This window comes from Penaeus monodon, unplaced genomic scaffold (genome assembly GCF_015228065.2).
Source record: "Penaeus monodon isolate SGIC_2016 unplaced genomic scaffold, NSTDA_Pmon_1 PmonScaffold_126, whole genome shotgun sequence".
NCBI lineage: Eukaryota > Metazoa > Arthropoda > Malacostraca > Decapoda > Penaeidae > Penaeus > Penaeus monodon.
Genome location: NW_023641489.1, coordinates 146,513 through 169,213, shown reverse-complemented (window position 1 = coordinate 169,213; position 22,701 = coordinate 146,513). Strand labels below are relative to the sequence as shown.

The following is a 22,701-nucleotide window of genomic DNA, read 5'->3' as shown; positions in this document are numbered from 1 at the left end:
ATATATATATATATATATATAACAAATACATTAATCCCTGGAGATACCACACCTGCTCAACGAGCCACTATCGTCACGTTCACTACTGACAATGTAAAAACCCTTACCAATACCGCAAGTCCTGGGTTTCATCGCACAAGAAATCCGCGATCCGTATTCCCTGGTGTCTCGCTGGTATCTGACCCCCCCTCAGGCTGGTCCCACAATTTCACTAACGTTCGTAGTTTTTCATGCCGTTTCGTTTTCAATACGACATGCGTACCACTGGCTAAGGTGGTGGTCTATGGTGTGCGTGGGTTGCCCTTTGGGGATCTGAGTGTGGTGTGTGTGTTCGAGTGCTTGTTTAAACCCCTTCCAGTTTGCATGATTACGGTTCTCTCGGGCGGTGTAGGTAACATGCTTGGGGTTTGGGGGAGAGTTGGAGTATCACGGGGAGGTGATCACTGGATATGACATTGTCTGTGGTTATGTGGTAGTTTAGGTTTGCCTGTGTTTTAGCGAGAACTATGTCTGGTGTGGTGGATCTGTTGGTACGTATGAATGTTGGTGTGTATGGGCCGAGGGGGGTGAGTCTGCCGTCGTAACGAAGAGTCTGTGGTTGTGCGTTGAAGTCTCCCCTTTTGATGTTGATTTTTTGGGTGTCGCAAGAGTGAAAAGAGGTCAAGTTGGTTTATGTAAGGTCGGCGGGGGGGGGATGTATGTGGTTGCGATGGTGATGGGTCCATGAGGGGTGTCTATTTCGATGGCCATGAGTTCTGAGGTGAAAGTGTTCTAGTATTTATTTTTTGATGGGTTGTTTGACGCAATGGCTATGCCCTCTTTGTCGTCGTTTGTTTGTTTTGGATGTGTATGTGTTGTAGTTGTATATTTTTACTGTTTGTGGGTGTTTGAGTGTGTGTGAGTTTATGAGTATGATTCAGGGTCGTGTTGTCTGTACTGGTTGCGAGTTCTTGTCTTCGTCTGTATGTCCAGTGTGTACATTATGTTGAATGATTGTGAGGCGTGAGTGTAATGTGGTGGGGTTTGCAAGCCATGGTGTACTTGTTTGTTTTTGCCATTCTGAAAGGTATTCAAGGTTTTGTTGTTTTATTCTTCAATCATGTCTGGCTGGATGAATATGTTTCCTGCATGTAAGTGTTGTGTGATTTTTTGTTCGTAAATTTGGGGTTTTGGTATGTGATGTTTGTGTAGATCCATTTTATTGTACCGCGTTGTGTTTCTGTGCCAGTTGTAGTCCCGTTGAGGTTTATGTAGCATGAGGGCTCCGCGGCGAAGAGGCGAATGCCATAGTTTTTAATGAGGTCATAACCGTCCCTATGGTGAAGGGTCTAAACATCGACCTCTGAGTCTGTAAGATCATCTGTGTGTTTGCGGTGTATATGTTTGTTTTGGTTTGACTGATTGTGTTTGCTGTGGTTTTGGCTGTTGTGGTGACTGTTTTGGGGGTGTGTGGTCGTGCATGTAATTCTGTGGGTGTGAGAGTTGTGTTGGGTTTGGTGTGGTTTGTGGTTTCCTTTTGTAGGCGTGAAGATTTCGGTCTCTGGTCGCCCTTTGGGGGTCAGATCCGGTTGTGGGTGGCGGGGTGAGTTTGGTCTGTGTAAGTGGTTTTTTTTATGGGTTTACTGTATTTGGTGGAAAAAACTTTGAAGACCCCCCGGGAATTCCGTCCCCAAGGTCAGATCTGGCAGTTTTTTTTGAAAGATTTTTTTTTAACGGGTTTTTTAAAACCAATCCTAGCTCCATGTGTTTTGGGAGGTGGCTGTATGAATGCAGTCATGATGCTAAGGAGGCTTGGTATTGAGGGTTATTTGTGGTTCTTTTTTTTTTTTTCTTTTTTTTTTATTTCTTTAATCGGGGGTTAACCAGCTTTGGGGGGCGGCAGTTTTTTTTAGCTGTTTGCTCGGCTACTTTTTTTTTGAATTTTTTCTTTTCTTCTTTTTTTTGGGGCTTTTTTTCTTTTGTTGTTCATTGCCTCCTTTTTAGGGGACAAGATTGGGCCCATGGTCGGTGTCCTTCACCGCAGTTTAGGCACCTTTTTTTTGAGACTTAAGTCTCTAAAAATTGTGGGTGTTGACGCACACTCTAAGCAAAATTTTCGGGTTTTTTTTTCTTTTTCTGGACAGTGTTTTTTGTAATGTCCATGGGGGTAACAATGGATACTTTGCACGATGTTGGTAACCTTCTGGTTCATTTTTTTTGGATCGGCAGTGGTTGGTGGTCTGTAAATTGGTTTTTTTATCAGGTATCTATTCTTCATGATGAAATTTTCCCAAATTTGGGTTCTGGCGGGGGTTTCTCTCAAATTCCTCTTTTAAGTTTGGGGTTTTCATTTCCAGCTCTCTGTCCAGCTGCTTTTTGGACTAGCGTTAGTTTGGGCCCTTCAGCCTGGGGGCATGAGTGGTTTGAAACCTTTCCCTTTAGGTGGTCAGTCAGTCATGGTGAAAAAAGCTTTGGCATTTGTTTCATCGGGGAGATGATGAAGAAGTGGTCGGGAGCGTGATGATCCTTTGTGTTTTTTATTTCAGATCGAAGAGGGCTTTGTAAGGTTTCCCTCTTGGAAGGAAGGGGCGCCCTCGGGTTTTTTTGATTTTAATCCTCATTTAGGGATGGGTAAAACGTGGGGTTGGGAACTACGCCACGACCCTCTGAAAGGGGTGTGAGGTGTGTGAGTGTTTCTTGCTGGTAGTGGTGACCCTTTTTAGGGACCTATCCCTAGCCTACACTCTAGAGTTGGGGGTTTATGGAGACCCGCAATTCCCCGACCCCGCAGCCCGACCTCTCAAGAGGAAGATCCGGCGGGGGTTCTCCGTTCCCCCTAAATCGAGGCTTTTTACTTGGTGATGCCCCCTGGTCCCAATCTGCTACAAAGGGGGGGGGGCTGCCACCTCCCCCACGAATACGAGTCCAAGAACTCTCGTGGCCCGGAAGGTACAAGAAAAGGGTGGAAAAAGTCAGGGGCAGAGAAAGAGGTCGAAGAAAGATTATCACTGGGGCCCAGAAGCAAGTGATGCCTTTGTAACAAAAAATTTTGGGCCTGTAAGTCAACCAACGGGCCCGTGGAGGGGTCAGTGACACACCGATTAGCCTGGTCAAAGGGCGCGGCAAACACGGTAATTGACGGAGCTGTCTGTGTGTCACTTATTAATTTTCTCAACGGTAACATGTTCCCCATAGGCTAACGGGGCTGGGGCGCGAGAGCTGTAAGCGAGGGACAACAAAGAGCTTTAGTGCAGGGGAGTGATATTGGCAATGCAGGGAGCAGGTCGTGATTGGTCGGGTAATGCTACCTGGTCTTAAACTTTTGTTATCGTCGCAAAAAGAACAATTTAAATGCATTGAGCAAACCTTGGTCTGCCAGGCCTCGATCCTCCGTGAACCCCTTTTCTGGCCCAGTGCAAGGGGGGGCAATTTTGGGGTAAATTTTTTAAAAAGGCTTTTTGGGAAAAAATTTGGGGGTTTTTTTCATCTGGGGCCCGGGGATTTGAATTAGATTGATTTGGAAGAAGTGGCCCCCCCGGGGTGGGGGGGCCCATTTTGATGATTTTTTTAGTTTTTTTCCCCCTTTTCCACCCCCCCGGGGGGCGAAAAAGGGGTTTTCCCTTTTGGAAGGAGGGGGGGTCGAAAGGTTTTTTGGAAAAATAAAGGGCAGGGGAAAGAGGTGGTTTGGGGAACACGGCCCGAAAAGGGGCAAGGGGTGGTTGGGGCCTTAGGTATTCCCCTTTTAAGGGCCTTTCCCAAAGCCACCCAAGGAGTGGCGGGGGTTTAGGGACCAAACCCTTACCGGGAAAGGTGCCCCAAAAGGGAAATTGGCGGAGTTTTTTGGGTCCCTTAAAAATTTATTTTTAACGGAAAAATGTTCCTTTTTGGGGTTTCCCAACTGCTGGGGGCAGGGGCTGAACATGGGAAACAACAAAAAACTTTGGGCCCAGGGAAGGATAAAGGAAAGGAGGGAAAAAGGTCGGGGCCGGAAAGAGGGTTCAAAATTTTGTTAGGGGGCCGAAAAAAGGAAAACAAAAAAATTTCAGGGGAACCTTTGGTCCCAAGGCCTGGAGGGTTCCGTGAACCCTTTGCCTTCAGGGGGGCCCCAAAAAAAAAATTAAACACTTTTCTGTTGGTATTTTTTAAAATTTACCCCCAAAGGGGTTTTCTTTTTAACTTTTGGAACGGGTTTTTTAAGGGGGTGTAACAAAAACCCTTTCCCTCGGGGAAACCCGGGGGCGGGCTCTTTCAAAATCCCCGGGAAAACCTTTTTTATGGAAAAACCAACATCAAAGGGGGCTTTAGAATTGGGGTTTCTCCTCTTCCCTCCTAAAATTTTTTTCCCTTTTTGGTAAAATTAAAAAAACTTTTATTCGTTCGGGTCCGGAGGGCCCCCCTTTAGCGGTTTTCCTTTTAGAAGGGGAAAAAGGGGAAAAACCCCCCCCAGACCCGATCCTTTAAGGAAAAACGGGAAGAACCCCAACCAGTCGGGGAACCTAGGAGGTTTCAGCCCCTTGGTTTTTTCCCCCCCTTCATCCAATTTTATTCCTTTCGCTGCACCTTTTTCCCCTTTTACCTTGGCCTTTTCCCCCAAACCCATTTTTAAAAACCCGCTTCCCCCAAAAAGGCCCAAAAAAAAAAAAAAGGGTTTTGGTTTGGCCCTCCCAAAAAAAGGGGAACAAAAAGCCCCTACCAATGCACTGTTTAGTGCACAGATCAGAGTATTTTCCGTGCTTTACCTTTCATGGGGACTCCCTGGCACTGAAGGGGGACGACAACCATGCGAGAAGCTCTTCTCGAAGGATTTTCGCCCTAACCCCCCAAAAAAATTTGGCTTCCCCCCGGGAAAATCCCCATTGATATGAAGGTTAAGCAAAAGCTTGTCTTAAAGAAACGGGGACTTCCCAGAGTCCCCAGGTAGAAGACATTGGTCTAAAAACCTAACAATTATTAAATTTGGGTTTTTAAGACCACGTACTGAAAAGAAAAAAAAAAGGGAAAAGGGGATAAAACCTTTCAAGGTATACGTTGCCCTTGGGCAAATAAAATTTTGGGGGGTTCACACCGCTCAAACAATGAATAAACTGTTTTGGGTTAATGGGCACCAAAAAAACCCATTGCAAAGCAGAAAAAAGAGCCAGAGAAATGAGGGGGTTTAAATTTACCTACTTTTTGGGGGGACTGAGGGTCCAAAAAAAAATGCTTTAACTGTGGGGTTCCCCAAAAAGGGAATTTTGCCAACAGTTGTCCTCCCGGGAAGGAGGCTATAAAAAATCTCCAGGAAAAAGGGCGGGGAGAAAGAAAAAAAAAAGGAAAACCCAAAAACCAAATCAGGGCTGGGGCCCAAAAAAAGGAAAGCCAGGAAATTTTGGCAGGCCCCACCAAGGCCAAAAACTCCTTTTTAAAACCAGGTCAGAAGGAGAAAAAAAACACACTAAGACTAAAACCTTCCATCCCCCCTGGTTTCCCCAAAAGATCTCTCCAAGGAGATTCTTGTAGTCCCCCTTTTGCATGCTCACAGCAAAATATCACCCCCCGAAAAGGGGTTAAAGTACATGAAAAAATTTACCCGCTGGGGGCAAAAAAACCTATCCAAAATTTAAATTAAACCCCCAGCCAGACGTTAACCCCAGCCTGAAAATCACACCCGGGGCACGAAGCCTCGGGCCTGCACAGGCCCAGCCCAGGGGGACCCCCAACCCTGCAAAGTCACCCAAACCGAGTCCCTGCCCCAGTTTGGAACCTCAGCTTGCTGAAAACCCGGGAAAAGGGAAAGCCCCAGTAAAGCCCCTCCTAAAGCAACCTCGGAACCTTCCCCAGGGCCTCTCCTCTCGCAATCAGAAGCCCAAAAGAATAAAAAAAACCCTTTTACTGTCATGGACCCTCAAGGATATCCCCAGGGGGGGGAAAATCCCTTTGCCCACCCCTGATCCCCCCACCCCCTAAAAAGGCCCTTTTATAGAGCCCAGGGGAAAACCTTTCACTGATGATGGGGGGCGGGAAAGGGGACCAGGGACGGGACTGCAAAAAAGATCCCAAACACTATGGCATCCGGCTTTTTTCCGAAAAAATAAAAAAAATTTCCCTTTTACGTCAGGGAGCCCCAAGGATATAATGATTAAAACATTTCCCTAACAAAAAAAATTTAAATTTAACGGGTACTTCCTTGAATAACAACAAAAAATACCCCATGACAACCATACATCACTCACGCCCCACCTTTTCATACAACACAATGTACTCCATGGAAAAACACGAAAAATAAACGAAAAAACACATACAGAAGAAAACGACCCACACACATTTTCATTAACAACCATGGGCCAATAACACCCCCCCAATCAAAATCTACATGTACACCATTACTTTTTAACAAATCAAAGAAAGAAGCGAGGGCGTAGCTATTTCGATCAGAAACAAAATCTCACAAAAATCATAAATTTAACTTTCAGTAAAGCCCTTTCGGGCAGTCAAAATAAATCCCCCCCACATGGACCCTTTATACAAAGCAACACTATAATTCCAGAAGCCCTTTAGATACCGGGAACCCTGACATCTTGCAGCTCCTGAGGTATAAAAAACCCAAAATATACATAATGGGAAAATTTAACGAAAAACCACCACTTTTTGGGGTTAAAACCAACAACAAAAGGCCTCGCCTCCCCATACAAAAAGGGCGGGATCCCCACACCTCAGTCCACACAAAACCAACATATATAAAACATAACACAGCAAAAAAAACCTGACTTTAGTTTTGGGCCCAAAACACAGACCCACAAAAAACTCCCATATCACAACGGGTGACGTCACATCCGGGAAACCCCCTCCGGTAATTTTAACACAGTAAACAAACCCTATCATAATCCCAACCCCAACCCCCGAGAACCACCAAAATGAAAAACGGGAGGCTTCAGAAAAAAAAACTTGAAGACACACAGGTAACTGATCCGGGGGGCACCCCCACACACACAATAAAAACCCCCCCTTAGCAGGGGTACCAGACATACGGACCCCCCCCCGACAACCCAAAATCCCCAAAAAACACAAAGACTATCCCTCACTACAGAGAAACACATGGGCTAAAATTTGGGTTAAAATACAATCCGGGACTTTTACTGAACTAGCACAAGGGGGGCTGGGACACAAAAACGCACTGATACAGAGAAATCCAAACACAAATTACACACAAAAATTAAAGAATGAACAATCACCACTGGGAAACCACTCACGCAAAGACTATGCCAAAACCTAAAGACCCAAAAAATTTTTGGGAGCCCTTTAAAAAAATCTCATGGGGTCAAACCAAACAGACAAAAACATACATATACAACACCCCGGGACGGGAATTTGAATCGGTGGAGGAGATGGAGCCTCCCCACGGGGAATTGAAAAAGGGGAATTTTCCAAAAACCCCCCCAAACGGGGAAGCCTATTTTGATAACACCACAGAGACCAAAGGTTAAAAAAAACTACATACAACAACTTGGGAAACAAAATTTCCCCAAAAGAAATCAAACATAAAAATCCACAGGGGGCCCCCCTAACGGAAGCCCCCCCTTGCCGCTTGGGGTTTCCCAAATGATCTGGGAGCGGGACCAAAAGGGCTACCCTTTACTGGGGGGGTCCCCAAGTGAGGGATGAGAAAAAATAGTTCCTGGTGCCCCAAGGGCCCTATGAGGGGGGATGGGGGCCCCAACCCCTGGTTCATTCCTTTTTGGACCAGGGAAAAACTCTCCCCACGGGGGTTTTTTCCCCGTGGTGGACCCCGTTTAAACCAGGGGGGACGGGAGCCCTGGGGGGTTGGGAGCGATGCGGGCACGCTGCCCCCTGCAGCTGGGAAAAAACCCCTTTTTGGTTTTCCTTTATTCGGGGTTAGAAAGGTGGCTTGATAAAGGGCCCCGGTCAATTTAAGGGTTTTTTTTTGGTCAAATATGGCTAGGGTCAAGCAGGCACTTTTCAGTGGGAAAGCGCATAGGCCCCGCGACTGCCTCTTTATGAAAATAGTGGTGGTATTTTTCCCTCTTTACCCCTGGGCTTTTGGGGAGTTTTTGAACCCCAACTTTAGCTTCCCTCTTTGGGACCCATGGTGGGTGGGGGGGGTGAGGAAAAAAAAAATTCAATTTTATGAGTATACAAATTTTACAAAGTCTGTCTCTCCCTGACGACCGGAAACAATCCCTGACCTTTCTTTTGGGAAAAAACCCCACGTTGTCACTCGGGAATTTTTCCAGTTTCCCAAAGGGCAAGAAGGGGAATGAAAGGGTTTCCCCGGGCCCCCAAAAACCAGGTAAAAAAGGGGGAAAAAAAAGTTTTTCCTAACCCCAACTAAGGAGATTTTTCCCCCTGGTAAATATGAAACCCATTTCATATAGTAAGTACTGGTAGTGAAGACCATTTGGTGTATAAATTCAGGGGATTTGACATTTTGGGGGCCATGGAAAAAAAAGTTGAAGTATGTAAACGGACCCTCCCCTCCCCCCACAGTGAGATGGAAAGCCAAATATTTGGGGTTTTCGTCACCAGACGAGATAAAGTCTGGTGGGGGGATTTTGCAACTTTTCCTGGGGTCAAGTTTCTGCTCTCCTACAAAACCGTAAATTTCGGTAAGTAAATTTGTTTTTTCCCGAGCCCTGATGAGGCTTCTGAGGAGAAAACTGTTAGAGGAACTAGAGGATTTTTAAGTAGGGGCCCAGAAAACGTTTTTAGGAAAAAAGTTGATGGTTTGGAACGTCAAAACCAGCTCTTCTTCAAAATTTTAAAACATTAGCCCTTTCCAGAACTTTTTAATTTGCAGGTACCCCCCAAGGTAAAGAATGATGTGCCCAACCCTATGGGGTGCCTCCATCCCAAGGTTTTATGGGCATGGACCCAAAACTCTTGCCTTTTTAAAAGAAAATGGCAAAAAAAGGAGTATGGGGTAAAATTTGTGGTTGAAAACAGGTCATCAAGGAGACCTGTCTGGGTTTCCAATATGGGGTTACCCCCTGCGAAGAAGCTCAGAAGCTTCTCAAGCAATGAAAAAAGGTAAAAAATTTTGAAAAGGAAGTATTGGAAATTTAAGGGGAAAAGGGAGAAATTTAGTTTTCCAGGGGCCCAAACGACGTCCCCGTTGCTGTTTGCACAGCCGGGTTTGGGGTCCTTTGCTTCGGTTCTAGCCCATCCCCCCTTCCCCCCAACCTTGCCCTCCAATGTTTTCTTACACCCAACACACTCTGCCACTTCCTCTAAACCTAAATCACAAATTGTACACTGCCCCCTTGGTGATTTTTGTTCCACAGAAACCCGGAAATAGGAGTGAGGGGTCTATTGAGGAGACTCCTCCTCCCAAAGTAAGGTCTTTTGGGGCCATCAGGGAAAGACTCCAGAGGCCTCAATGGTGAAGCCCCGCTGCCACCCCATCCACAAAGGGCCCCTGTTTCTAGGGAGAATGCCCCTGAAACAAAAAGGTCAGGTCCCTTTTGCCTAGGCAAAGAAATCCTTTTAACCTGTCCCAAAGGGGGAAACCGTGGAAAAATGGGCCAAAGGTAACAAAAAAATTTTAAAAAGGGACTCCCCGGATCCTGGAAAGGGACAGCCTAAAAGGGTGAAGGGAAAACCCTTTAACCCCAAAGGGGCTTTCCAAAAATCCTTATGAAGAAATAATCTAAAAAACTGATACCCTAAAAACCCAAAGGAACTGTAGGGGAAATTTATGCCCAAAAAGTGAAGAACTGGCCCCCAACCCTCTGATGTTCTGGAACCCGGTTTTTGTATGGGCCTACAAGAGATTATGGCCCGGGGAAAAAAGTCCCCTTTTCCTGAGAGGATTCCAAAATTCAAGGGCCCCTTTTGGAACCTTTGACAATGGCCCCATTTGGGGGGAGGGAGCAGTAATTGGTTTCGTCAAGATTTTTCCTTCCAGGCCCTTACCCGCAGACAAAAAATGAAGGGGAAGGGTTGAGAATAGGGTTTACACGGCCCTTTTCACTGTTTTCAGCCCTTACCTTCCCCCATAATCTGACATTTAAGGTTTGGAAGGGGTTAGGGGCAGTTTCCCCATCCTTTCTAATCTTGGGAGATTTTTAATGGTCGGGATACCTTGGGAGACACTTTTTTGCCCAAACCCCCGAAAAAGGGCCTTGGAGCCTTGTTTTAAGGGGTAGATGCAGTTTTTCGAAAAATGACACTCCACACATTTTTAAAATTTAAAAATGGGACAAATTCCCCCAATTGGGGCCTATCAATAGGTCACCTGATTCACAGTTGAACCCTTTACTTGGGAGGGGCAGGAAAACTTGGGGTTTGGAAAATGACCACTTTCCCAAAACTTTTGGAGGAGGGAATGGTATTCCAGCCAAAAGGAGTGCAGAGATGGCAACTTGGAAAATGCAGACCCGGAATCTTTTTAGATAACTGCCCGTATTTCAAGGGGTCCGGGGAATGATTTCCAATGTATCAAGATTTCGGTTTAAAAACCTCACATCACGAATTCACCCTTTCAGAAAAGGGATTTCCCTTTCCCAAAAATAGCGGCTATTTTCCGTCGACCTCCAGTTTCAAAGGTGGTTGATGAGGCCCCCAAAAAGCGGGCAGAGCAAGAAAAACTGCATTAAAAGGGAAATGGAAAAAAGACGCCCCCAGAATTTTTAAACCCGATCAATTACAAGAAGACCCGAGCCAAGGCCAGGCACGTGTAAAGGAGGCTAGACGGACGTGTGGGGGAAAGTAGCTCCCCGAAACTCTGGGACTCCCCTTTCCTGGGTATGGGGAAAAAGGTGCGTAAGATTTTTTTGGGAAAAAAGCTTATCCATGGGCACAACCTGCTCGGGAAAATAGATGGCTAAACATCACAAAAATAAAAAAGATGTTGGGAAATGAGCTAGTAAATCCATTTGGGGAGATCTCCCCTGGCATCTTCACTGCTCGATTCTCCACTTTTCGGGAGGAACAAAAACAAAACCCAGGGGCGTTCTTTAGTAGGACTGCAGCAAACTTCCCTACAACTTGCCATTTTGGGGCAAGGAGATGGACTTGCTTTGCAAACTTGCTGTAAGGGTGCCCCAGGAAGTGACGGGATTTCCCTACCAAATGATATCTAATTACCAGAGAGCCCCAGAAAATTCCCGTTAGAACCCAATTTTAAAAGGATCTATAGACAGGGCACAGTGCCACCACATGGAGAGAAAACTTAACATTCCTGTTCCCAAACCTTTTGGGAAAAATGCTTTTAGGGCCCAATTTTCCCCCACCAGCTGATCTGCAAGCTGATGGAGAAAATGGTTAACTTAAAGGGTTTACATGGCTTTCGGGGAAAAAAAAACATGGGTTTAAAACCCCCTATCAATAGGGTTCTAGAAAATTAAGATTTAACCACAGAAAGCACTTGTGAGGGTGGGGAAAATGCTTTACGGAATTCCTTGGCACAGCCCCACGGAAATGATTTGCAGCTTCTTTGACCTTGAAAAAGGCTTTCGTTTCTACTTGGAAGAAAGGGGATTTCTTTTATGAAGCTTATTGGGTATTTGGGTTTTAAAAGGGGCTTACCCACTTTCAAAAACAAAAACTTCATTGGGACAGGAAGTTTTTGGGGTTCGGGTAGGAAACAGTTTCTTAACCTGGGAAAAAAACAAACTGGAAAAGGGGGTTAAAAAAGGGAGTTTTCTTTAAATTTGACCCTGTTTGCCATTGCTATAAAGACAAATTTTTAAAAAGGGTTTTTCCAAGTTCGGGCTCATTTTAAAACGGGATGTGGATTGGGCCTTTTCAAATGTACTGCTCAGGGGGGGAAGCTTTCAGGATGTGCAAAAGGGCGAAAGCAACTGCAATAAAACAGGTTTTTATAGTGGGCAACAAAATCATGGGTTTTAAATTTTTTTCCAAACCAAAGGGCCATGGTATTTCATTTTTCCCCAAAAAGAGGGGGAAAATTTTCCTACCCCTTTCCCTTTTTTTAGGAGGGAAACCCAAATGCAATTTTTCCCAAAAGGTGAAGTAACTTCGGTCTAATTTTGGGCTTTAAGGAATTTTTCCCTGGATTGGGTACCCTTTAAACAGTTTAAAAATGAAAGGTTTCAAAAGCCTTAGTATTTTGGCCCGGGTTTTTTTCACCCTTTATTTTGGGGGGGTGCAGAACCCCACAACGCTTCTTTCGGCCTTTACCGAAAACGGGATTCGTAGTAAGCTTGAATTAAAGGGTTTTGAAGCTTTCAAACTGTAAAAAACCCCCTGTTCTCCCGGGTGTTGGGGCTCGGTTCCTAATGAAGCTTCAGAATTTTGTTTTGGGGCTTTCAGGGGCTTCACCTTGGGGATTTCCCCCGGAGCCCGGGGAGTGGAGAAAAACCAAACCCCTTTCATTTACACCGGGGGTAAAAGGAAAAACCCGATTTTACTAAACGGATACAAAGGATTCCCCGGGTTTTTCCCAATCCCGATTGGTTTTCAAACCCCCCCTTTGGGGTAGCCGATCCCATGGTGGAGAATGGGGGGAATCTTGTAGAAGACCTTAATTTAAGGTCACAAAAGGTTTCTGGCTGTTGGAAAATTTCCCCAATTCCCCCCTTGGGAAATAATCAAGGGGCGAGCTGGATTTGGTCGGAAATTTTTGGGGAAAAAGGGGGGGGGAGGATTGAAGCAGAAGTCAGGGAGAAGGGTTTTTTTCAAAACATTTTTAAGTACCAAGGATCGGGGCGGAAAAGCATACCAAAAGGGGGCGAAAAAACTGAAAATGGTGTGGGCCTTGCAGCAGTTGGGGCAAAGGAAAGACTGCAATTTGGGAGTCTTTCTTTTTAAACAGCCCCGGATTTTAGGAAACCCTTTTATTGTGAAATTGGGGACCCGTAGGCCCTTTCAAGCAACAAGGGGCTTAAAATCATCACATCCAAAGGGAGGGAGGTTTAAGATTTGGGGTTTCACTGATTTTCAACACGTAAAAAGATAAAATCTGGTTGGGTGCCCACAAAAAGTTGGTGGTTTAGTGGGAAGGGGCGAGGTGATCAAAGGCCAGGGGAAACTTTCCCGGGTCAGCCGGGGATGCTTGTTTTTTTTCCCCCCACACCGACCTGGAAAAACCCCGAAACAAAGGGTTTTCTTTTGCGAAAAAAAAGAAAGGAACAATGGGGGCAAATCTCCAGAAATAAAAATTTTCGGGAAGAGATTAGAGATGGGCCTTGGCAGGGGGGGTTTTTTAGGATCCAAACCCAACCGGGAAAAAAATGGAAGTTGCATTAACAAGGTAAGAACGGGCAACAAAACTGACTTTATGGGCCCTGATGGCTTTAAAAAACAAGCACTTTTGAGGGATGCCAAGAGCCCTTAACAATCGCCAAAATGAGTGGAAAGAATTTTTTGAACTTTTTTGACCAAAAAACGGAGTACTTTTTTTTCCCCCAATTTCACTGAAGAATGGGATTGGGGGGGGGATTGGACATTTTGAGGGGGCTTTTTATTTTCCCTTGGGGGGAAATAATATTTTTAATAAAATTTAAATTTTGCATAATGGTTTTTGCAATAATTTTATCATTTTTTTTTTTGTTTTTTTTTTTTTTTTTTTTTTCCGTTTATTTTTTTTTTTTTTGTTTTTTTTTTTTTTTTTCCAATCCTTGATTTTTTCCCCTTTTCCCTTCCCTCCCCCTCCCGGTTCCCCTTTGGGGGGAAAAACGATCCCCTCTCGCTCTCCCTCCTAGGGAGCAGCGATGTGGGGGCGTGAGTTGAAAAACCCGGGGAGGACCCCCGAAGAATGGGTTCGCCCAAAGCCCCCACTGGTCTACAATTTTTTTTTCTCAAATCGAAGGGTTTTATCGACACAGGAGAAAACAGCGAGGGGATCTTGGAAAAAGGAGGGTTTTTTAGAAATTTCTTGGTCTGGAGAGAGAGCGGCCCATATTGTTAAAACCCCTCAGGGGCAAACAACTTTCACGTACATAAAATAGATATGTGATATTATATATTAAAAATAAAATATATATATTTTAAAAATATATATTAAAGATATCATTTAAAATATATTATATATATAAAATATAATAATATAAAATATATATATAAATTTTATATAATATTTTAAAAAAAATGTATATATATTAAAAAAATATATTAGATAATATATATATGGATATATTTAAAATTTTTAAATTTTAAAATATATATATAATAATAATATAATATATAAAATTTTAAAGATATATAGATATTTTATATAATATAATATATGGGTATATATATATAAATAATATAAAATTTTAAAAATTTTATAAAAATTAAAAATAATATTTTATATATAATTATAAAATATATATTTTTAAAATATATTTTATTTTAATTAAAATATAATATTTTTATAAATATATATAAAATATATTTTAAAATAATATAAAATTTCATATATAATATTTTATATATATATATATATATATATATATAATATTATTAAAATTTAATTTATATATATTATAATATTTTAAAATAATTTATATTTTATATTATATATGGCTAACTTTCACATCTATACATACACAACAGCACTATAAATTTGTGTAGCTTATATAAAAATATTATATATATAATATATATATAAAAATAAAAAATATATTATATTATAAAATATAAATATTTTATTATATATATATATATATATATATATATAATTATAATTATATATATATATAATATTTATATATATATAATGTATGTGTGTGTGTGTGTGTGTGGAATGTATATCGATAGTATATATTTATAATCATCATCATTACCCTGAATCTTTCCACTCCCTGGCGTAAGCTTCTCACAATCTTTCCAAATTTGTCTGTCTTGCTTTTTTTTGTTCTAACCTGAACCCCAAATTTCGTTATTTCGTCAGGGCCCCTTGGTCTCTTTATTTTATCTATAGCCCAGTCTGTTACTTTCTTTGTCCATTTGTTGTTTTGTCTCAGGACAGTAGATATAAGGAGCCTCTTAGTCTGCTACTGTGTCTGCCGAAGGTGCTCCAACCTAGACTGATACGTCGCTTAATTTCCTCTTTGCTAGATGTGTTTGAATGTACGAGTTGCCCGAGGTATATGTACTTGTCCACTACTTCTAGCCTTAGCCTTATACATGTATCTGCTCGAATTGAACTTCTTGTTGAACATGATCATCCTAAATCAGATTTTTTCTATTCAGATTGCTTATTAATTGCTGCATTCATTTGTAATTCACTGAAGTTGAACAATATCATTTGCAAATCTTAGTTTGTTTAGGTGTTTGTTTATTTTGATATCCTTTTTGCTCCATTCCAGCTCTTGAATATTTCCTCAAGTCAAGCTGTAAAGGGTTTTTAGTGAAATAGGTTCACCCTGTCTAACAGCTTTTTTATTCAGTATTTATTGGTTTTCCCATGTGGAGCTTGATGGTTGCTTGATGATTTCTTATATAATTTCCTATATTTTACAATATACCTCCTATATTCCCGTCTTCGAATAGTTCTAGTACTGCGGTATTTGTATAGAGTCAAAATGCAACGTACCTGCCCCACTACCCAGGGTATAGCCCCGTGAGCATGGGTTGAGATTCAGAAGTGCTTATATGTTGATTATATTTTACACACTGATTTCATTTATGCGTATATACGCCTTTGCAGACATAGTACTACGCATATGTTCATTTTTTTGCATATGCACATGCAGGCATATATCTTTACATATAACTCCTAAGTTATGATATGCTAACATACTCCTACATTATACACAACTACACATATGCACATGCATGTACATATATAGACATATGCGCATACATATGTATATGCACCACAATATGGGAACACACACCTGCACACTATCTCGTACAGAAACTTTTGACTATTATGCACATATAAATATACCCCTACATAGCTTAGAACACCTGTACATGCACATATATATACACATAAAATATATACATGCACACACACAAACACACACACACACACACATACACATATAGATAGATAGATGTTTGGCAGTCTCTTTTCGATTCATGGAACTTGAAAACCGAGGAACCCAGCTGCTCTGTGGAGTCCTTAAAACAAAAACCTCAAAGCAGTCGGGAGTCCAGGGGCGTATGTCGAGGGCAAGGCAAAATTTTTTTCCCTGGAGACATTGGAGCCATTGAAGAGTCACAGGGGGGGGGAAATAAAATCGGGACTTGGGTCCTCTTTGGTGTGTAGGGTTTGGGACACTGCGAAAAGGGACGTTCAGGGGAATCTTGCTGGGAGGTTAAAGGCCTTTACTTGGTAAATTTTTTTTGCCCGCCTACCAACCTTTGGGGAAAGTGAACTCTAACCCCTCCTTCAGTATGCAGTCGCTCAGGGAGGACGGGTATCTCAATATTTTGGGGGTTCGTGAATTTTGGGCTGAGTTTTTTAACAGCGTACTGGGTAGACCCCCCAACAGCAGCTTGGATGAAAATGATTCAAATAACTGTACCAGACCCACCCCTCAGTGAGGAACCTCCCCCCCTAATGGGTTAGGATGGCGATTTTTAACTGAAGAGGGAAAGTGGGAATTGATATCCCCGCTGAAGCTAAAGGCTGGGGGTGAACCCCATGGTGCTATGGCGCTATTGGGAGTCCATCCTTCCCCCCGCCCCGTTTAGGGGATGGTCATCCCTCTCTGAAAAGGGAAAAAGGGAATGCTGGGGATGTACAAATACCCTGGCATTACAGCTCAGATACCACGCAAGGGTTTTTGCCCACAAACTTATGAAAAAAGATCCTTTAAACCCCAATAAAGGGACCAGAGACAGGGGCAATCTAGTTCACTCCTACAAGTCCCCAATAGACCAAAACCTAGCGCTTTGAGTAATTTTGAAACACCATTTGGGCTTTGGTCATGGGGTGCTTGCACCTACATCGCCTCAAGAAGGTATTTTATTGGTTTCATCGGGGGAACCTAGGGAATTTGCGATTTGGAGAAAACTGACGCGGGTAATTGGCCTAAAAGAAGCTAAATACCGGGACTGAAATAAATGGTAAAAATATGGTGGGGGCTTGCAAAAATTCGCCCCCGTTTAAATTTAGGGGGGAAGCAAACGGTTTCCCTTTCACAAACACTTTCAAACTTTCATGGACGGTTTAGGGCAAGCCCGACAAAGTCATGTGGGGGCCACTGGGGAATATCAAGGTCTCACACCTTTATTAGATTTGTTGCACCATTGAGTCTCTGGGGTTTGATGCATTAGCAAAGAGTCGAAGCCTTGGGTCTCCCGATCAAGACCAAGATTCAGGGCTTTAGGGGCCTATTAGGGGAAACCCGTTCATCGACCTATTGCATGAGGACATTGAAGTCACAGAGAAAATTTCCTACCTTACTTCAGATCAAGAAGGATTTGGGTTGGGAGCAGGAGCCTGAACTTTTAAAAAACGAATTTTTAATTTTGGTACCTAGCAAGGACCAGTTTGACAAATTTTGTAACAAGTCTCTTCCGTATCATGGGGTCAATGGAGGCCCATGTTCCAACTGACGGCTACCCCATGAGACTGGCATGGACCGTTTTTTCATAATCCGGATTCCCATCTCGGCTATATGGGCACTAGCCACTTCCCTGTGGATGACCCTGTCCAGCGGGGTTCTTTTGAGATAAAAGTGAAATATGATGAGGTATATACATATAACATATATCATACATACATAATACATAATTATACATATACCATACATTACACACACACTACACAATGCATCCGTATAATAATATACAACCCCCACATTATATAATATAATTATATATATATAAATTAATATATTATATAAAATATATATATATATAATTTTAATTATATTTATATATATTTATAATAATTTATATATTATATATTATATATATATATATATATTATAATATATATATATAATTTAACATTTTTTTAAACGGTAGGTTCATGTTTAGCCGCCTTTGGGCCAGCAGATACCTAATTGTATTTTTATGTTATGATGCTCTTGGGTGAGTACGGGTAGGGTCCCATTCCTTTCCCCGGAGAGTGCCGGTGATACCTTTTAGGAAACCCTTCCTATTTTAGGGGTTGGGACCGCACTGCTTGGGGTGGCTGGCCTCTATATAATTTTTCCTTTCATACACACACACTGGACATTTTAACACAACATGCATACACCGTCACTTGTCACAGGTGTATACTCACCATACTCGTGTACTAAAAACTTTGAACAGGTCGAATGAGAATCCATTACAAAAACCCCCATGCATTATAATGTGAAAAATGTAGGCTGCAGCAGGGGGGTTTGGGAAGGGGCAGGTGATGTGGAGGATTTAGGATAATTAGGAATGTGAAGGATGGATTTGGGGTTTGGAAAAGATAGAAAGGTGTTTTTAGTTTTTAGAGAGGGTTTGGGGGTCAGCGTTGGGTTGAGGTGCCATGCTTGAATACGCTTTTTTTAAGCATAGTTGGGCGGGTCTTCGTCAAGTGGGATTATATTTGTCATTTTTTTGGTGCCATGTTAAACCTACCTAATTTGTGATGTATGTGTTTAATATGGGGGTTTGGGGTTCCTTAGCGAATTACTTTAGGGAAAACTTAATACCATGGTTTGGGATGTTTTCGGCATCCGTGTGTTTGGAACAGATGAGTTTTTCTTTTCAAAGTTTTGTAATTTTTTATTTTTCTTTTATGAGTTCTATTTTGGCACTCTTGGAGACTGGACCTTTCAAACTTTTTTAGCACAGTAATGGAACCTAGTATTCCTAGTTTAAAATCAGCAATTTAAAAATAATAATAATGAAATATAATAGTAATAATAAACAATAATAATAGAAAATTGAAAAAGATTGATGCTGCACGCTCACGCGGGGTGTGTATGTCATTCTTTTAAAATTTATGTTTTTCACGACAAGATTATGATATAGACATAAAAAACACTTTTTAAATAAAGTAACCTTTGTAGTGAATTTCCCCTGGATCAGCGGGGCACCCCCCAGGCTTTCCGGCCGCCTGTTCCCCCCGACGCTACGAATCTGTATAGGATCTACGGACTCCTTTGCCCTGCAAGATACGTGGGGTTTGCTGTTTTTGTGTTTTTTTAAAGAATGAATTGTGTTTTTTTTTTACCCCCTGACTTTCCTTTCCCCTTTGGGCCGTGATCTACTTCTCTACACTATTTTATGCACGTACCTTTAACACTCCTACTTTAAACTATACTTTCCTGCTTTTTTCTTGCCTTTTTTCTTTGGCTAAATTTACCTTTTGTTTGTTTTTTCCTGTTTTCTCTTTGGGTTTTTTCCCTTTTCCCTCAGGACCCCGCTTTCACTTTTTTGTACTTTATTGTCCTTTATTTATTTTATTGCCCATTTTTTTATGTTTTTTCACCCTTTTTTTTGTATATTTTAAAATTTTTAAAAATACCCTACATATTTAATAAATCAATTGAACTGCATTTATGGGTAAAAACGTCACTAGCCGGGAAACCACCAGTAAAAAATCAAAACCCGGGCGGGGAGTGGGAGGGCTTTTATCTTGGGGACAAGGACCATTGGATTTTTTGTGGCTGACTGGGGCTTCTCGGGTGTGGCGGGTTGCCCGTTGTCTCAATTTTGGTGGTTACTTGCAATTTGGTTTTGTTTGAAAAATTTTTGCGTAATAAATTATATTAGGTGCTCTTTTTTTTGTTTTCCTTTTTTGTCAGCCAGTGAGTCATTTTTTTGTTTTTTTTTTAATTTTGACTAGGGACACTTTTTAATCACCCCAGAATATCCCAAATATCCACATGGCAAAAACCTGTAGTTGGGAACACGCACCCAAACCCAAAATCTTAATCTACGAGTTTTATTTATCCACTCAACTTTAAATCCGCAGTCAAAGGGAAAGAAAAAAACACATAAAAGGAAAGCGTATAAATGAAAGTAGAGAACGAAAAAAATAACAAAAAGTTGAGTACGATTTAGGATTCCAGGATTCACTTCTTTGGGCATACGGCGTTGATTCGTTTTTTGTAATATGTTAGGGGGATCCGGTAATTTTGAGGTCCAACAAAACTGTAGTATGGTTTTTGGGTTCCCGGGAATTACTGTACTGTGGCATATTAGCGTTTGGGTTTTTTCCCTGCAAAATTTTTGGGAGCATGGTAAGTCCCAAAAAAGGGGTCAGCTATGTTCCATATATTTAATGGTTACTGTACGGAATAATTTTGACAGTTGTGTTAAATTTCTATGCATTCGATAAATTTAGTTTTACCACTGCAAGCCCCGGAATCTGTTCAAATTATTTATGTTAATTTAGTGTGAAAACACTGCTTGAAAAAAAAGGGGAAAATTTTATTATATGTTTACCTTAGAGAATGTGTGTGGGTTGTGTTTTTTGTGTGTTTTGTGTGTGTGTGTGTGGTGTGTGTGCGTGTGTAGTGTGGTGGTATGTGGTGGTACGCAATACCCACACGCAAAAAACCACCACACCAACGGGAATTGTAGAAGAGAGAGGAGATGAACAGATAGATACAGGTATAATAAAACAATTTATTTCCAAAAAGAAAATCACCCAAACCAGTCAAACCACAGTAATCAGTCAAAATTTGCTGTCAATCGGCAACCAATCATTTACTATCAGTTACCAGTGGAATCACAATTGATTGAAAGGGGCCTTTTTGTTCATGCCTAATACCAAGGGATTTAGTTATTCCAGGCGCGCATACCCACCCCAAAAAATAAAAAAACCTACACACATGCACACATACAAAATGAATACGACATTCACGCAAAAATACACAATCAAAGGCACAACACACTCCCCAAAATACTTTTCCCCCACAAAAAAAGAACACGCGCTCCGAAGCAAAGCTCGTAAAAATATTTTATGAATGAAGGAGATCACACAAAAAAAAAATAATAAATAAAAAAAGGGAAAAATAAAATAGATAAATAAATCCCGATTTTCTAAATCTAAAGTTTATCCGTAAACTTCCTAGACCAGAGGTGAAAAACTTAGGGCCCGCAGATGATAGAATTAAAATTAGCAGAAAATTTCAATGAAAAACCCTGCTGTTCGGGAATGTGTCCATAGATGGCGCAATAGCAATTATGTTAACGTACTAAAAGTTCCAACCCCATAGAACCCGAAATGATAAAAAATGCTTCATTTTGTGAAAAACAAAATTTGGACACCATGGGAAGGGGCAGTTATGGCAAAAAAGCAGATTAGACTTTTAAAGGAAAAACAGCGACAAATCCTAGCCAATGAAAATTCAAAAAATGACGTATATTGTCATTTTTGGTAGCCATTCTGTATTTTTGGTTGTCATACTGTCATTAGGGTTGCCAATTGTCATGTCTTTCTGTTGCCATGTAATTAAATGGTTGTCATGTAATTTGGTTGTTTTATCTTTCCTGGGTGAAATTTCGTTATTGGGTTTGTCATTCTTTCTTTTTTGCCAAATTTTTTTGTCATAATTATGGTTCCCCATATTCCCTTTCGGGTTTTGCCACATTGCCTTTCCCATCCCCATTGAAATTTTTGGGTCGTCATTTTCATTTCGGTTGCCATTTTTCCCATTCGGGGTTGTCATTTTACCTTTGGGTTTCCCAACATTGTCATTTGGTTCCATATTGTCATTCTGGTTTTCATTCGTCATTCGGGTTTTGCCATTTTGAGTTTTTTTTTCCCTTTTGACTCTAAAAATAAAAAACCTTTCTTGTATTAGAGACAGCATTTTTTTTTTACTGTTTTTTTTGTTATTTGATCTTCAAGTTTATTTTTTTAAAATGATGACTAACAGTTAAAATAAAAAAAAATCTAGAAATTGAAATTATATTTTTTATTATAAACTGAATCTTTTTGATTTCGGGAAACGAAATTCCCGGAAATTTGGTTTTATTGTGATACACAGTTGCTTCAGTTAACAAAGAATTTTCTTGTTAATTTATCATTACGGATTATGTCTAATCCCCCATTCAGCAGATGATTTTGATCCCCCGGGGGACTAATTACACTCATTAAACCCCCCAATAAGGAGGGGTAAAGATAAGCGAAAAAATTTTTATTTATTTTTCATTTATTGTTTATTTAATATATTTTTATAAAATTTTTGATTTTTATGTTTTTTTCATTCCTATTTAAAAAATATTGTTATTATTTTATTTTTTTTATTTCCCCTTTTCATTTTTCCCATTGTATTCATTTTTTATTTTATTTTTTATCCTTTTAGTGTTTTTTATTTATTATTTTTTATTATTATTTTTTTTTTTTTTATTTATAAATTTTTGTACTTATCAAATTTTTTTCCCAAATTTTCCTTTTTTTTTATCTATTTCTTTTTTTAAATACCGTAGATTTATTTTTTTCTCATTATATATTCTAGTTATTTTTGCAATCAATTCTCAATTATTGATTTTCGCTTCCCTTCCAGCTTATGTTTTAATCTTATTTTATGCTTCTCAAATTCTTCACTTTCTTATTTTTTTTTACTTTATCTTTCATTTTTTTTTTCTTTTAATTATTTACTTATTATGTCTTCATTTATTATTTATTATTATAATTATATATATATATATATATTTATTCCACTTTCGTTGTTCTTATTATTATTCAACTTATTCTTTTCTTCTTATTATATTATTAATCTTATTCTCTTCTTATTGTTCCATTTTATTTGGATCGCTTCTTCCCCTTTTCGTCTTCTTCTTTGTCTCATTCTTCCCTTATTGCTTCGTCTTCTTTGGATCGCTTCTTCCCCTTTTCGTCTTCTTGTTTTCTTTGTCTCATTCTTCCCTTATTGCTTCGTCTTATTT

General features: G+C 40.7%; 1 protein-coding gene across 1 annotated transcript; it reads left to right on the top strand.

Moving 5' to 3' along the window:
• The first annotated feature begins 2,000 nt into the window (after window positions 1–2,000).
• Window positions 2,001–5,925, top strand: LOC119569108. The gene is made up of 7 exons (XM_037917419.1): window positions 2,001–2,063; window positions 2,337–2,438; window positions 2,526–2,540; window positions 2,729–2,928; window positions 3,175–3,200; window positions 5,455–5,474; window positions 5,596–5,925. The coding sequence occupies exons 1-7, from the start codon at window positions 2,001–2,003 to the stop codon at window positions 5,923–5,925; spliced, it is 756 nt and encodes a 251-aa protein (XP_037773347.1).
• The last annotated feature ends 16,776 nt before the right edge of the window (window positions 5,926–22,701 follow it).